This window comes from Pelmatolapia mariae, linkage group LG13, assembly GCF_036321145.2.
Source record: "Pelmatolapia mariae isolate MD_Pm_ZW linkage group LG13, Pm_UMD_F_2, whole genome shotgun sequence".
In the NCBI taxonomy this organism is placed as follows: domain Eukaryota; kingdom Metazoa; phylum Chordata; class Actinopteri; order Cichliformes; family Cichlidae; genus Pelmatolapia; species Pelmatolapia mariae.
Window position 1 is genome coordinate 18,849,013 of NC_086238.1, and position 16,760 is coordinate 18,865,772.

Here is a 16,760-nt window from a genome sequence, read left to right on the forward strand (position 1 = left end):
AACTATTGGTCAGAGAATGAAGCTTATCTCACAGAGAACATAACACAAATATAGGTTAACATTTGAATGATTCCTGGTAATTCACGGACCTGTCAGTAGCCCGGCTCACCTCAATTAGAAACGGTCCAGCAGCTGTTTCACTTTTCTGTAAAGCTTGAGCTCCTTCGGAGCTAAAATACCTCCTTACCCGAATACTAGGAAAATATTAAGGAATATGTTAAATAAAACCTGAACTTCTTAAAAGTTGTTCCTACCAATACAGCCAATAAGAGGTTGCTTTTAGTCCTCGTGCGCCACTGTTTAGCAACAGCGCTGATTGGACGTTGTGCTCAGCGCTGTTTGCGATCAGCCAATAGGTGCCGTTTAGCATGCAGCGTCGCAGTGTTTACCCGGAAATGACAGTCGATCCTAACAACTGTTGTGGAAATCTGTAGTTTACCTATTACGGACCGTTTAAAATACAGTGCAATCATAAATTACCCTATATGCTGAATATAATCTACTGATTCGTTATGTACAGCGGACTCCTGCCCAGTGGTTTAACCGAAGACGACCTCAGTTCAGATGACGAGGAAGACAAGCCGAGTGATTTAGAAGACGAGAAGAGGCAATTTGAAAAGGGCTCTGCTAAAAACACATGCTCGCTGGAGGAGTCACAATCGACTCACACTGCAGACAGTGACTCTCCGACATGCAGTATGCCTGGCATATCCCAAGAAATGTGGCAAGTATGTCGTATTGATCTTATTTTTCATTCTAGGTACAGGCTAACCTCTTTGGTTTTAGTGATGCCTGTATAAATGAAGCTAACTCTGAAAGTTAGCTTCACGCTAACTATCTCTAAGTTTACATTTACTATTGCTGCAGTACCCCCAGCCCAGCTCAGACTTGAGCTAACGGTTCATCTGAAGTGAGAAAAGCAGGGTTTTGAAGCCCTCTTCATATGTCACATCTGTACAGCTGCAGCAGAAAAGAATCAAAAGTAGTGATGCTGCATTCACTTTGTATGTGTCTTTAAGAAATTCCAGGATCTGCGGAGGAAGAAAGATGATATAAGGATATTAAAGGTCACAGAAGACAGAAGAAAAAGGAAAAGAAGAAAGCGAAAGAAAGGTAATGTAGTTCTACATCCAACAGATGGAGGAGTTTTTGAAGAGTTCAGTAGTTCCAATATCAATATATTGGTCACTATTAGTACCTTACTCTGCTCTGCTGCAGGTGTTGCAGATACTGCAGAGCGTTTTGGAAGAAGTGAAACTTGAGTAGCTCTGCTGGACATACTGTGTAAAGACAGTGTTTATAAAATAAGCACCTTTTATAGCAAAATGTATTTATAATACTGATATATTTGTGATAGGCTAGTGATAGATTGGTTGATAATATTGGCCAACTAGTTCATCAGTCAGGCTCTAATTGTTTGCACATTTTTTCAGTGGACAAAATATTGGTCAATTTGTAAGAAAATAAACCTTTGTATTTGATAGAAACTTACCTTAAAGGTAGTCGAGCAACTTATTGGTACACATGGTCTAGTTAACAACTGAAGTAATATCAGGGGTGCCAAACATAGGGCCCGGGGGCCAGACAAAGATTCCAGTCCAGCCTAATGGATGTCTTTGGAAAATCTCAAGGAAGATATACATTTTTGGGGGGACTGTTAACTATATTTTCATACATTTTTACAGCTTGGTCTACTGATAAAGACTTCTCCCGAAACCATTCATACTCCCCCAATGTAATGATGTTAAACAATTAAACGACAGTGTAATTGCACTATGTTGAAATTGCACTTCTTTTTCTTATATTGAGATAGCTCAGGTATTGAATATGCAGTTAAACTGCTACATAAAGGGGAATTTCACTGGTTTGGCCCAGTTAAGATCAAAGTGGACTGTACATGGCCGTTGATGTAAAGTGAACTTGACAGGCAGACTCGTACAGAAGAAACCTACTTATCATTAACTTGGTTTTTTTTGTGTAATTTCACAGGAGCAGAAAGTGGGGAACCTGCAGAAACAAGGTACTGTTACACAACATTACAGACTATGAATAGTCAGGTAAAGTGAAGGATGTTTCCTCTCCTGTTTGTCAAACTATCCATACGAGCTGTACATGTTGCGAATACCAGCAGTAAATGGGCTGTTAAAAGTGCCGTCTTCAAGAGAAACTAAAACTTTTGAATGCAGCACTGTTTAGCATCTGGGACCAATATTGTGCCTGATTCACACTAAGACACAAAAAGGAAAACTTTCCACTTTCCACATAATGGTAGCAAGTTGTCATATTCACATTAACAGGATGTAGTGGCTCCCTAACCTGTAGTATGCTTTAGTAAATGCTTGTTTTGCAGTGCACAGTATAGTATGGGACCTCTCTTAAACACACACAAAATGCTCTTAATGATAGTTAAGCAATTAATTGTTGAATCATCTGTATTATCAAGTTCCCATCATTAACCAGTACATCAGCAAATTCCTTACAAAATTCTGTCGCCAGAAAGTATGAAAAACACATATATCTGATTAGAAGGGTAACAAAAGAAATACAGCCAAGTTAATTAAAAGATGGACACTAAATATGTCTTATTGCAATGCTGGTCTACATGAGCATTAACAGACATTTTCTCTGTCAGCAGAGAGCGTCAAGAGGAGTGGGAGAAGCACTGGGATGAGCTTAAGCAGTATTTTGGTGTAAATGATCGATTTCATCCCCCCTCATGTTCCAAACCCCCTCCGAAGGTAACAAAGACTGCCTTCCAACTTATCTTCTGAGGTTTAATACTGTGTCTGTCTTAGCTGTTAGAAACACCTTCACATCCTTTGTGTTTCGTTGCCACTGTACCGTCTCATTGTTTTACGTGATATGACATGTGGATTAGGGGAACCTTTATAATAACTGAACCTGACACTGAGAAGTACATTGGGGATTATGCTCAGCTACGTTTAGTGATAAGATTAGGGTGAATCTGCTTTCTAGCGTGGTTAAGATTCAAGTGAGATGTAGGATTTTTTTCTTCCCCTGCAAAAAGACTGAAAATCTAAGTGTTGCTTGGCAGAAGATGAGATGGTTAGAGCCTCTGTGAGTGCAGCTGGAACAAAGACAAAAATGTAAAACTGAACTTTCTTCCATTTGAGTGCATTTCAGCTCTTAAAGATGACCAAACCTTTAATGCAAAACGATTGCAAATTGCTAATGAAGCAAAAATATTTGCAAGCTTGATGAACATTACGAGTGACCCAATGAATGGGAACTGTTCTAATTTCAATGTGAAATCCCTTTAATGATTATTTTGGAGTATTTTGTGCTTAATTTATCTCAGCAGCATAAAATTGAGGGTTTTTTCTTTTTTTTATGAATTTAGCCTCGTTTTGAATGGGGTGCCAAGCTGGATGTAACAGAACTTGCCACATTATCATAATGAGGTTCTCTTTCATCACTCAAATGCAGATCCTTGTAATTAATATATTATTTCGAGTCTGGCAAGTCTTTCAAACAATTTGAAGTGAGGTAATTGAGGAAAAACTATATCACAGTTGCCAGATGTGATTATTTATCTGGCAACAGCTTTTCCAAACCCTAACCTTAAACACAGTTCACAGCATAAACGATGATCGTCTGTCCGTTTGAGTTCTGCTTGTGAGAAACTCCCGGTGATAACTGAGTTCACGAGTCGGATCGGGTACGTTCAGGACATTGAACTGTAATGAGCACACTAAATCAGAGCTGACCAATCAGACTTACAGAGAAAAAATAATTCTGCGTTTTAAAACTTGATGTTTACTTTACTGTACTTTTACAGTGAGTCAACAATACATCAGAGGGGACACATTAATAATTGCAGTTTCTTTCCAGTGTATCTTTTTTTTCCGCCATGATGAAATTTGGGGGGGCTGAAGAAATCTGGTACTCGGCTCGCTGAGATAGTCTCATCACAGCAGAACTGCCTTGCCATCAGTGACCGGGGGCTTCTCGGCACCCCCCTCTGCTTAGGCCTGTAATGGAAATGTGTAATTAAAGAGTCACATTTATGTTTGGTAATCTCCTGTAGCATTTCTAAGATTTCCCCACTAATATCCAATCAAAAAGGTTTTCATTTGTGAAGCGAAATCTACATATTTGTAGTAATGGCAATCATATTAAAAATAAGGCCCTGGGGACTTTTGAAGTTACTCTTTGATTTTTTTTTTTCTCTACCCCTATTTCAAAAAAAAAAAAAACTGATTTTTTTTCCCCTCTTCTGCAGTCCGGCCTAGAAAAGAGCATAGAGAGGGCCATAGCTGAAGGGGACATTGCAAAGGCGGAGGAGATGAGCGACAGACTCGCCACTCGAGAGGTACGTTGTGCTGATAAGAGATCTTTGGGGTGCTCCCGCTGTGACAAATCAGGCTAATGGATCCGTGGCCATTTCTGCTGCAAAGACATAGAGGAACAAAAACACACGCAGACATCCACCATTCAGTCCTGCAGCTCTTTTCCATTGAGTTAATGGAAAGCCCTCCCCTTAGTTTTGAAGTGCGGCAGTGTCTAAAGGACTTTTGGCTCTGCTTTTTAATGAAGGGTACATTGCTTTCAAGCCAACTGTTAAATCATTCTCCAGGTAAGAGTTTCATACCTTTGAAGTGTACATGTCCCTAAATGCAGTGCCTGAAGTTTTGTAACTAACCGCCTTGGCAGGCATCAAGGATCAAGTGGTTTGAAACTAATTTAGCATAAAATGTAGCCCACACACACATAATTGTGGTTAAAAAGACATACAGCTGCAGCGTTACTTCTCTGCCGGAGCATCAAAGTTAAACTTCTTTGTTTTATGATGCATTTTGCTTACAGCGTCGCATGAGCATTTTCATTTTGTAATAGTGGCAACAAAAAGATGGAACAGGCTCAGGTTTTCCTGGCATCTGAGGATTTCAATTTGGAGTTATAAGGTGGGAGGGGCCGTCCATTTAACGCTGCTCAACAGAAAAATTAAAGTTATTTAAACGTCGTGTTCAAAAATGTAACTTTTACCCTCATCTTCACGTAGTGGACAGCAGCTAGAGCCATTACTGGCTTTGCTGTGGAGAAGAAACACAGGAGGTGCAAATGATGTGATTTCTTTCGTTAAAAAAAATCTGGATATGATTCGATTTAAAGCAAGTAATCGAAAAACAAATTGCAACCAGAACCTCTTGAATGGATAAGGAGGTTTCTAAATGAAAATAGCAACTGTGCTAATTGTGTGAGCATTACATTTGTGACCCAGTATCTCCATTGTGTAATAGACATTGGTGTGCAAGCATTAGAGCCCTTTCATATTTCCATTCTAACTGCGAGCAGAGTGATCGAATATGAGGGAGTTAAATGAAAGCTCTTGTGAGTGGCACCTGTGCTGTACTTTCAGAAAGCCTCTTAGAGCGCTGGTGGATTGGTTTTAGCCTGAGCTGAGGTTCTCGCCTCCCTGGCACCTGCCTTGTGTCTTGCCAGAGCCGTGATGGGACCTGACAGCAGTTTGGCAGCCGCAATTCATTGTTAGGCAGTGATAACTTCATTTCAAGAGAGTATAGATTTGACTATTTTTAAATCCCTAAATGCTAGCTGATGCAAAGTTGTACAGGTTTTCTTTCAAATACAAAGACAAGCAGTCCTGCTCATAGTAAAAAAAGAAAAAAAAATGGGAGAGAAATGGAAGCTAAAAGCCAGAAAGTTTAAGGGATTCTGAATCAGTTATAGAGGATTATAGTGTATATTAATGCAGCCTGTAATTCAGATAGCATTTAGGGCCAGAGTGTTTGTTTACCGCTTTCCTGTTCACGTTGACAGGAGCACTGTGACAAACATTTAGAGGATCAATAATCTCCGCTGTGGCCAGAATCAATTTCAAGGTTATAATTGAGTGGCTCATTTGGCACGGAATTGCTTAGATGTTTAATTTGTTTACGGTCATAACATCCTGACATGATTGTGGCAGGCTTTTCACTCGAAGAATAGGAACAGGTTTTCTTCGCGAAAAATGCAAAAGCATTCCGACAGCTGTGAAGAACTAAAGAGGCCTGTTTGTCCCTCTAGGCATTGTTTTGTAAAGAAAATGCTGGTACATGTTGGATGACAATGTTTCAGAGTATTTTCATCCTCAATCTAATGCATTCCCACTTATCTCCTCAAAGCAAAGGGAAATAGAAGAAAGATAGAGAGCTTGCTGTCAGAATCCCCTCTTTTGTAAGACGGAAATGTTTGTTTCTGCTGTTTTGAGCTCCCACAAATCAATTAATGATTTCCATTTGCTCTACTTCCTTTCTTTCGTTTTTTTAATCTAAACATTAAAACAATTTGGTAAAACCCTGTTTTGAAGGCTCCTTATAAATTCTGAGATATGTTTTCTTTCATCTGTCAAACTTCTAAGACACGCGGCTTGGATATTGCAGGTTGTGGGTTTTTATTCTCATTACAGTTTTTAAATATGTTTCAAAGCTGAAAGCCTTTGTTTTTAGATTAATTCGTGAAGACATGCTCGGATTTTTAAATAAACATATTACCCCTCTACAGAAATGTTTATTATTGTCTACAGTGCATTTCCAAAGCTTCCTAATGTAGTTTAATAAATTATACAGATAGTTTCTTTTCTCATAAAGATGCCTGTTGATCCTCCTCAGCACATTTAGATTTCTTTTCACATGCTTTAGAAGACACAAAACAATGTAAAAATCTCCTTGCCTCTAAAGTAGTCTTAATAGTTCAGTAGATTAAAAGGTGCAAGTCCTCCAATTAAGACTTGGTCTCCATCCTTTGATTACTGCACATTATTTTACTCTGCAGCAAGCTGCGTATGGGCTAATTAATTCTGTAATTAGCATAACAAGAAGTGACAGACACATACACTATAAACGGCTCAAAGCATGTCATGAGGCCTGATAGCATCCAGCAGCTCATATTTAGCAGATTGATTTTTCTGTTCCTGGTAAATGAGCTAGTATGAAAAGATTATAACTGATAAGTAGTAAAGAAAATCTTATGTTATCTTATGTTTATCTGTAGTCACTGTATCAAACAGGATCAAATGCAATAAAACCAAAGCAATCAAAGGGTTATACTTACTTTTTCACACGACTATAAGGTACTGAAATCTACTCAATTTCTACATCTAACTACTTTTTGACTGGGTGCCACTTTAGCTCACATGGTCAGACTGCAGCGGCCCAGATTTGAGTCTGACCTGTTGACAAAACCCCCCAAAAGCTTAAATCATCCATTAAATCATCAGCGTCACACAAAACATTCAAAATTACTTCCGGAATTTGTGTGATTGTGATTTACCTGTAACAGGAAGAGCAGTGGACCAACGATTGATCCCTGTGGGACACCATGATAAGGTGCTTTCAATATCTAAATAAATATGATTTAAGCTACCTAGATACCAGGTTATCACACTCAAAAATCTTATATCCATCCATCCATCTTTTCTATCCACCCTACTTGTTAACGATTCAATTCAGGGCCGCAGGGGTGGGAGCCTGGAACCTATGCTGCTTGTCATTGGTTGAGAGACAGGCACACCTCTCGACATGTAGCCAGCTTACTATTACAAATTATTCTAAGTCTTTTGAAGGGTTATTAGAACCATGCAATTTTCGGAACAATGAGTACTTATTCTATAATGACTGTACTCTAAATTGGACACTAATGTAAACTACTTTCTTTGCTGCACTAATCCACATTCTCATTGTAGTACTTCAATCAACATGAAAAAAATATCTATTTTATTAAACAGAGCCACTGATCTGTTTTTGAATGTATCCGTACATTTGCTTCATATACAGTAAGTGGGTATATTTCTTTACAAAAGACCATCATGTTGTGTTAGAGCTTATGGTTCCCCCATGGCTGTCATCACAGTTATTAGAGTGGCATTAACATTTCAAAACAGAAACTCTCTGTAGTCTGCCACAAACATGGATGTCGGGTCCATTTCATGACTTCCAGGAGCTTAAGGATATGAAAAATAAAAAACTATGTTGCATTGCTGCTGGCCTCACCATCAGGATGGAAGCAGCCCCATGTACATGGCCACAAGTACAAAGAAGGTGTTTTAAAAGACAGTTTTTCTTTTCAGCCTATGCCCTGCAACAGAAAAACCACCAACAACAACAAACTATGCACGACCCAGTATGTTTTAGACTAGAGGCTGACCGGCATGGAACTTTTAAGACCTATACTGGTATTTGGTGATTTAATCAGATATTCTGATATATTCTGGTATAAAAAAACATAAACAGATTTCCTTAACATTTGTTATGTGTAATTACAATTGTTAGGGTTTACACTCTTCCCGATATGTGTGTTCCCAACAGGGAAGATGCAGAGTGCCCTCTAGGTGGAAAAAATGTGAAACATCAACACTCAGAATATGGTTGAATGGTGTTTCTTTATCTTCTTTACTTTTCAGATTTGAATTAATCTGCTATTATAAATGCTGTTACAGATGGATTGGCAAATAGCTGATATCAATCGGGCGTCCTCTTTCTCAGGCATTGCTGGCGTTGAAATTTTTAGGCAGTTTCACTGTATATTATCCTCGTCTATCAGAAGCTGTAAGCAAATACCTTCCATGCTGTACATCACCCTTACAGTGATAGCTTGTAGCTTTAATAATGAGAACTGCTACATGTAGTCCGGATTGACCTTTTGTCGTGGAGCTTTCTTGTTATGCCACTTTGAGCAATAATAACGTGCTACATCCAAACTGTTTAAAAATGAGTCCCTCCTAATAGATCGTATTGTAATTAGCCATATGAATATGTATTAACCGGAGCCATTTATAGTTTCTGTAGCTTTTGAACATGCGGATGGTTATAATATCCCTCATTATGTTCTAGCTTGCATTTCAATAGTGCAGCTGCTGAAAGGAAAAGCCCCACTGTCCTTGAAATCTACCCTTTGGAAAGCCTCGCTTAAACGCTGTGAAACAAAGGTGGCGCGGCATTTTGTCAGAGGAGACATGGTGGCTTAGTTGAAACAAAGAGCTGAACTAAGAGTGTTTCATGATATTTATGTTATTTAACACCTTTTTTCTTCTCGCCACCTTCCCCCCGCCATGCCCTGTGTTTGTAATCAAAAAATTAATGAGCGGTGCTTTTGTGGAAAGTAGGCTTTATCAGATTCTGACTTTCCCCGCCCCACATCAGAGAAGGAGTCTGACTCCGTCTCCCCTGCGAGCCCCCCCAGGCCACCTCGCAGAGAGTTCAGGGAAACTCTCCTCTTTGTTCATTTTTCCTTCAGCATAAGCAATTTATCACTGAATGAACTTTTATTGTATCTCTGGATGACTCACATTAAATTTTCGCCCATTAATTTTGAAATGGATTTTGAAATGGGTACTAAGCTTTTATCAAATGCCTGGGAATCTCATTTGGATTATTGTATTTCATTAATTACTTGATAGACAAAGCATACTTTTCAATGTAGATTTGTGTGCTGTTTAATTAATTAGCATGTTTTCTCTTTTAATTAAAGCCATTTTTTTTTAAATTAAAGCCCACAGCAAAACACATATATAATTTGTTTGTAATTAGGCCTTAATTGGTGGTAGTGGAAGCTTAGCACCCTTGGTTTCTTTTTTCATGATTGCCATTTTATTGCCAGTCACTCATTAATTAAACAGTTTTTTTTCTAATTAGCTTATAAAACTGTTGATGGCATATTATTGTAAGTGTGAGTTCAAAGCTTGCTAATAAGCCTACCCTACTCAGAGGAGGCGAGATAATGGAATGGCACAAAGCAGACGAACTTTCAGAGATTTTTTTTTTTGTCTATTCCCTAAAGATGACATGTTGTATGTATCTAGGATCAGATTACTAGAAAAGGAAATGGAGACATTGCTATTCTCCTGTGCCTTCCCTCAAGTACCATTGTTTTTAGCTTTCCGTGTAATTCTGTTTGTCAAAGAGGAGGCAAGATGACAAAAAGCTCTAATGAGGCTGCCCCAAAGAAAACTGACACTGTAGTGGGAATATAACAGCATGAAGGTGCGTGCTATGATATTCCGACTGCATTATAATGAAAACAGTGAGACATTGTAATTGTTTATCCTTCATTATTAGACATTGACAATCAGTGATTTACCTTTTCTCCGATCACTATTAAACTCCTAAGAAAAGCTATGGCAATTTGTCCATTACACAATTACTTTATTTGCCGTTGGAGAACAGTAACAACATATTCTGCTTACATTAAAAAAATTGAGATATTTTACTCTATTATTTTAATTTCCTTCAACTTTATAGTCTGGCTTCACCACAGAGTTTTTCTGAACTAAGTAAATGAAAACCTCAAATAACAAAAAATGGCCAAAACATCTTTTATTGGTGGAAACTAATTCCACATCGCACTACTTCTTTTTATAAAATCTAATGTATTGATAGATTAAACTGCTCAGCAGTATGTACAATAAGCAGCCCTTTGGCTTTATGTTGGACGAAATCAATTTGAAGACAACTGATGGACAAAACAGTCTTTTACATCAACAAAATAATCATTTGTTTCAGGAGACAAACCAGCAGGTATGAACAAATTTATCCTTTTTAACAAAGTGCAGCTGTAGAGCAAAGACTCAATGCATTTTTAATAATAAAAAGCTATATTTCCTTGTGTAAAATTTGATTTCTTATATTGAAATTAAAAAAAAATCTTAGTTTGTGTAAGTCACTTTGTATCACTTTGAGTTTTTTCAGAAATAATGACAGTATCTTTTTCTTTGTGTTCTGTAACAATAAACGGACTATCATTGGGTGTTGACCTGGCCCTCCAAAGGCCTAGTACAAGTTAGACTTACTGTGAATCATGCAAATAATCTGTAGATGACTTGATAATAAAAACAGCAGCAAGAGAGCACCTCTGATTCCTTTTATTGGACACACCAGGTGATTGTAGGGTCGGATTTTTTGTTTTTACCTCAGCCTTGTTTCACCTTGGAGATTTAAATAACGGACTAACTGAATAAAATCTCGTAAAATCTTTTCTTTTGAATACGATATGGGTGGTGCTGATTGACCCCCTCGATCTTTTGACCTTCCCTGTCCTGCTGCAACACTGAGGCTTAGCAGCCAGAGACACGTATTTCTTCCCCCCTCCACCTCAGTCCTAAGAAATTATGCTGAAATAACACACAAGCTGCCTAATCTGATATTCATTCCTTTCTTATATAGCCCTGCTTTCCAAAGTTGACTAAGGCCACATTATTTAGGCATTAAGGTAGTGTGATAAGGGAATTAGGCTGGTCATTAATCGTTTACACGTCAAATGCAGCAGAGCAGCTCGGGGAGGTGATTTAGTGAGGCAAAGCCATATAGCCCTTGTTAATCCACCTCTCACACGTTTTAATTGGAAGAGGCTTCCTGGATAGGAAATTTATGAATGGATTTAAGGCCATTTCTTCCTTAAAGCCATCATTTATTTCATATTGTTAATAGGAGCTTTAACACTTTATCCACATGGAGACGTATTTTTCTCATCTCCCATTCAGCTATTGTCTTTTTGCACTGGCTGGTTAATTGCCACAGTGTTTTTATGATCCCTGTGCTACAAAAGGAGGGACGCAATGTAAAACAGGCACCCAAATGAAAACAAAGTGTGAAAGCGTTATTATGAGCAACTTTGTGCGTGATTTCCACACACGCAATGCAAATTTTGACATATTTATTTTTTGTATCAAGGCCCCATGTTTGGGTCTCTGCTTGAATCTCCATGACGACCCAAACATGGATGAACAGAAAACGGCACTATTGACTTAACCCTCCTAGTGGCCTTAAGCTGCTGCTGCTGCTGCTGCAGTGCCAGCATTGTGCAGGCTGAATTTTTTTGCCTTCAAATCTTCCAAAGGTCAGAGAATTAATCCTCTGAATAAACCTTGTTTTTAGCAGGGCTGCACACAGGCCACACAGGAGAGAGAGGGAGAGAGAAATGAGGCACGGGAAACATGCATGTGATGGACATTTAATTGTACATTAATATGTGGTGGAGTGGGAAGAATTGCCTTTTAGGAGCCACATAAACAAAGAATGCAGGAGGTTTTCCTGTCTCCTGCCTTTATTCCCGCTTTGTACTTCCATTCTTATTTTTCCCCAGCCTCTGATGTGAAAGGATTTGGCACTAAGATGCACGCAAGGGGAGGGGGGAGGAAAAAATCCTGAAAAGTGGATCAAAAAAGTAAATGAAAAATAATGTCATATTACTGAAAATATGAGAGGCTAATTTGTGCCGACTTTTTGCTAATTTTGTTCTCGCCACAGAAAGAGGAGCCGTCACCTGCTCGGCGCCACAGCGCTGACAGTGCCAGTGATCCATGAAATAAGCTGCCGCTGGCTTTGTTCAGATAAGAATGAACAAATCTGCACAATGTACTGCTCTCGGAATCTCATTTTCATACTTGCATGCAGGCTAAAAGAAATAAGCTGTTTGCAGGCTTGATTAATCAGACATTTGAGGGTTTTTTTTTTTTTGTCTCTTTGATCTGTTCTGTCTCCTAGGTAACTTGGTTGACATTAATGTTGAGCCCCAGTAAAGACAATCAGAGAGTGTAGACTAAACAGATAAAAAAAAAAGAAAAGAAACAGGGAAAATATTAAAGACCTTCAGTGCTTTAAATGTAGTAAAAGCTGTGTTGTGAATTTAAAAGAGGGGGAAATGAGGGCCATGGAAGTGGGTTTTAATTTTGCTTTTGGAATGTTCAGGAAGGCGTGTTTTCAAGACCTTTTGCATTTCAAATGCAACCCCACAGGAGAGCAGGTTAATGTGGGTAATCCTCGTGTAGGCAAAAAGAAAAAGCTCTGTCAGTAAATCTCCAAATGAAACCATTTAGCATCATGCAGTTTCGTTTGATTTGCTCCCAGAATGAGCCAGTGTGGGTTTCTTTTTTTTCCCTTTACAAACACAGAGAGCAAGAGCTGTTCTCAGATTTGTCAACAATTTAATAAATGTGTGGTTTATAATCTCAGCATGCATCAGAGCCACTCAGAAGCATTTAGCACCTACGCTGCTCTGCCAAGAAGCAGGGAACACCCTGAAGTGGTTTTATCTGCTCGCAAATCTACTGCAAATGTTTGAGCAACCGTCCCCCCTCCTTCGTTATAACTCTCTTAAAGAGGAGAGGGGAGGAGAAAAGAGGAGAAAACATGATTTGAGGAATTTAAAACCTATAAAAATGGCAAAGAACTGGAGAACTGTCATAGTATGTACGCTTCAGGTTATGCAGACGCTCTCGCAAATCTTCCAGTGACTGTATAGATGAATGCCTTGAGGGCCCAGCCGGAGCCCAGTACTTGCAGCCAGCCGGAGCCCTTATCTTAAATCCAAGCAAAGTACCATTAATCTTTTTGAAAGACCTTTATGGCTTTTAATGTATCCCAAATTAGAACATTTTACACCCTTGGTTCCTGAAATATGGTGATAAAAAGCCTTTAGAGTTTAATTTTTCCTGCCTGCTCGCTCTGACCTGCTTAATCCCAGCATGCATTAGGAGATATTTTAGTTTCAGTCTTTCTAATAAAGTTTATCCCACTTAATTATAATTGAAACATTTTTTTCCAGCAGGTCTTTTTTTTTTTTCAAGTGGCGCAGTGGTGGCACATTTCTTCATTACCTTAAGACTTTCTTTCCCCCTTGATTGTACTCTGAATATTACAAAGAATTACCCAAAGGTTTGGTGAAATTGTTCCAAGTTGTTTATCAAAGTTTGCCTTTGCTTGAATAATAAACCTATCTCAGGAGTGAAAGAGGGGGCAGGATTTTTCCCTTTGTTTCCTGTGCTTCTGTGTGACTGGGGTTATTGGGATTATTCTGCTTCACAATACACACATATGTCTTCCCTGGGATTTGAATGTTTGCCTCTTACAGTCACGGTCATTCTCTTCACTTCTGATTTCAGGGACTGCCTGCATTGCTCCCAAAAAAAAGTCTCTTTTACAATTGGAGACGAGTGGAAAACGCCTTTGCAACATTTTTGAAGTGGAGGGGGGGAGGCAGCACAGCTGACATTGTCTCTCATTGTTTGTTTAGTATTTCATTTGCACATTAAAAAAAGGCATCTAAAAGAAACAGCACTGAGAGGATGGAGGGGGAAAGACTGTAAACTCTAAGCTGAAAAACACAGCTCTTAAAATACATCAAATATATAGTGATGAGAATTTTATTGAAACAGTGCTCATGTTCAAAAAAATAAAACTACACTTTTTGTTAATATTGTTAGAGACCTGTGCATAATATTCACCTTTTAGTTCTCTACAACATCTAAAAATTCTTTGCCATTTTTTCTTGAAGAAAAAATGTCACATTTAATCTATCATCTAAAATGTGAGAGAGCCGAGTGACTTTATTCGCTGCTCTTTGACAAAATACAAAGAAAACAAGCAGATATTGATATTTTTTCCACTTTTCTTTTTAATCTAAGCAGGTGTTGTCCCAACTTCCAAGTTTAGCATCCATTTAGAAAGTGTGTAAGAAGCTTTAGCTGCTCAGATACATCAAGGAGGGTTCAAATCCTCAGTAAAAACAGGAACATCGAGTCCTGCTACAGACCAGACTACGCAGGCTTTGGGATAATATATAAAAACAGAACACGTTGAAGCAGATTTTCTCCATGATGATGGGGAGACCCGTCTGCCATGTACCTTTTAAAAAGAGTTGGTCACATATTGACTTCATTTTTTAGTTTTTTTTTTCTTTTAAATGCTTCATGACTTGTAAGATATTGTACATATCATTCATAGAAATAAGCAGGTGTTTGCTGCTGATGTATTGTTGCAGAGAATTACTTAAACCTACTGTTTACATACTGAACAAGCGGTGGGTTAGATCTTATTATATGTTCATCACATACATAAAATAGCATTTATTCCTACTGAATGAAATATATAATGCAGGCTTTCGTGGTCACATTCTGTCAAATATGTTGCACTCAGTCCTGACGTCACATATTGCCAGACTTGCTAGACTGCAGGATTGTACGGCATTCACGTGTCGTTTGGTTTAATGACAGTTTTGCTGTGGTGTGGAGGAGGCATCGCATGCAGCAGAGACTTTGACAAGAAGCCACCCTCACACATCAGTCAGAAGGGGCTTTTTTCTTGCCACAGACTGATTTTCATTCTCTAATGAGCCTCTCCTCTGTCTGCCTCCAAATAGATGGCCGTGAAAATCGCTCAAGCTGCTGATTGCCGTGACTTTGTGCAAGGCAAACAGGAAGAGGAAGCTTTGAGGGCAGCGCAGAAGAGGAAGAAGCAAATAGCCTGGGGGTATGACGTCTGTCTCTGGTCTCATGTTTATGTTTGCCATCATTTCTGCCATGCGCGACCACTCTGGGTTCAAGTACAGTTAAGATAGAGCCGCCGAAGCTTGAATTAGCTAGTGTGATTGAAGTTGATGGCTAAAATGTATTCATAAGGGCTTCAATTTTTTTTTTTTCTGTTTTGCAGCTTTGAGGCGAAGAGGCGGTGGGAAACCAAAAGCAACATGGGCTACATGTGACAAACACGGAGGAAGAAGAACAAGACTTTATGTATATATATATATATATATATATATATATATATATATATATGTGTGTGTGTGTGTGTGTGTAGCAGACTGATCATGTTTCTTCTTATACTTTTTTGTATATTTTGAAGATTTTACAGCAGCAGGGGAGAGGAGAAAAGTCAGCAGTTGGCTGAGAGGAAAAAAAAAACCCAATCCAAAGAGTAAAAAGGAGGAAAAAAATGATGGAGCATTCAAATTAATTCCTAAGGCACCCACTGGTGTCTGCATTGTGTTATTTTCCATTACATTTCAGTGATTGGAGCATTGCCCCCCCCCCCCCCCCCCCCCCCCCTTCAAATTAAATCTGGTGTACATTACTGGATGATGCGTTTATTTATTGCTGTAAAGTGGGTTAATCATGAAGGCGCTCTTTTCTTCTTCTGGGGAAGAGAAAGGAAAGATTAGAGCTCTAATGCAATGTACAGGATAATGTGCGATAGGATTTGGGAGTAGAAAATGAAATTTGGCTGCTGTAAACTGTTGTGAGCAGTCGTAAACTGGAAGTTCGAAACAGAGGCTTTGCTGCTGGCCCTCGCCCATGCTGGGAGACTCGCTATTGTTTCGGAGCCTGAACAAGAGGCGCACGCTGTTTCTCGAAGCATACACTCGCTGCTCATTGTGTGATGAGCTCTCTTCGGCATCTGTAAACTCGTCTAAAAACCGTTCCTCTCCCTCTTACTTTGATCTTTTTTCTTCTTCTGCTTTTTTTTTTTGATCTGCAGCGCTTGCCTCCGCAGCTACTCAACACTTCTGAAATGCTCATTCAGATTCCAGGAAGTGTTAATTGCAACCAGCAAGCACAATAAAAAGCCGAAGAAAGATAATTACTTTTAGTCATAAAGCTTGATTTTTTTTTTCTTTTTTTTAACCAAACCACTTTAAAAGAAAAAAAAAAAAAAAAACGACTGCTTTGCTTCAAGGTAATGAGAATTAAAAATTAATCCACCTAAGTTGTTTGCATTTCACATATTTGGACACTTTGTCCCCTGGTGAGGCGCATTCTCATAGGCTCGCTGCATCGGTATGGAATAAATTTAACAAAACATCAGCATTAAAAGTTTTTAGGTCATTATGACGCAAAACACCTGAGCTAAAGAAATCCAAATATGAGCTCAGAGAACTTAGTGAACTTTAAAAAAACAGGAAACTGTTTTGTATCCTCTGATGTCACGTGACTGTGTGTCAGAGAAGCTGTCAGTTGGCGGGAATTGGTGCTA

At 38.8% G+C, this 16,760-nt stretch overlaps 1 protein-coding gene across 2 annotated transcripts; it reads left to right on the top strand.

Annotated features, from left to right (window-relative positions):
* The first annotated feature begins 389 nt into the window (after window positions 1–389).
* On the top strand, window positions 390–16,414 carry fam204a (family with sequence similarity 204 member A). Of its 2 annotated transcripts, none has more exons than XM_063491469.1 (7): window positions 390–728; window positions 1,020–1,113; window positions 1,990–2,020; window positions 2,633–2,738; window positions 4,244–4,333; window positions 15,151–15,260; window positions 15,441–16,414. In XM_063491469.1, exons 1-7 carry the CDS (start codon window positions 513–515, stop codon window positions 15,490–15,492), a joined length of 699 nt encoding a protein of 232 aa, XP_063347539.1. In that variant the 5' UTR covers window positions 390–512; the 3' UTR covers window positions 15,493–16,414. The 2 variants fall into 2 exon arrangements, with proteins under 2 accessions (XP_063347539.1, XP_063347540.1); XM_063491470.1 differs by having other exon boundaries at window positions 2,636–2,738; window positions 15,441–16,413.
* The last annotated feature ends 346 nt before the right edge of the window (window positions 16,415–16,760 follow it).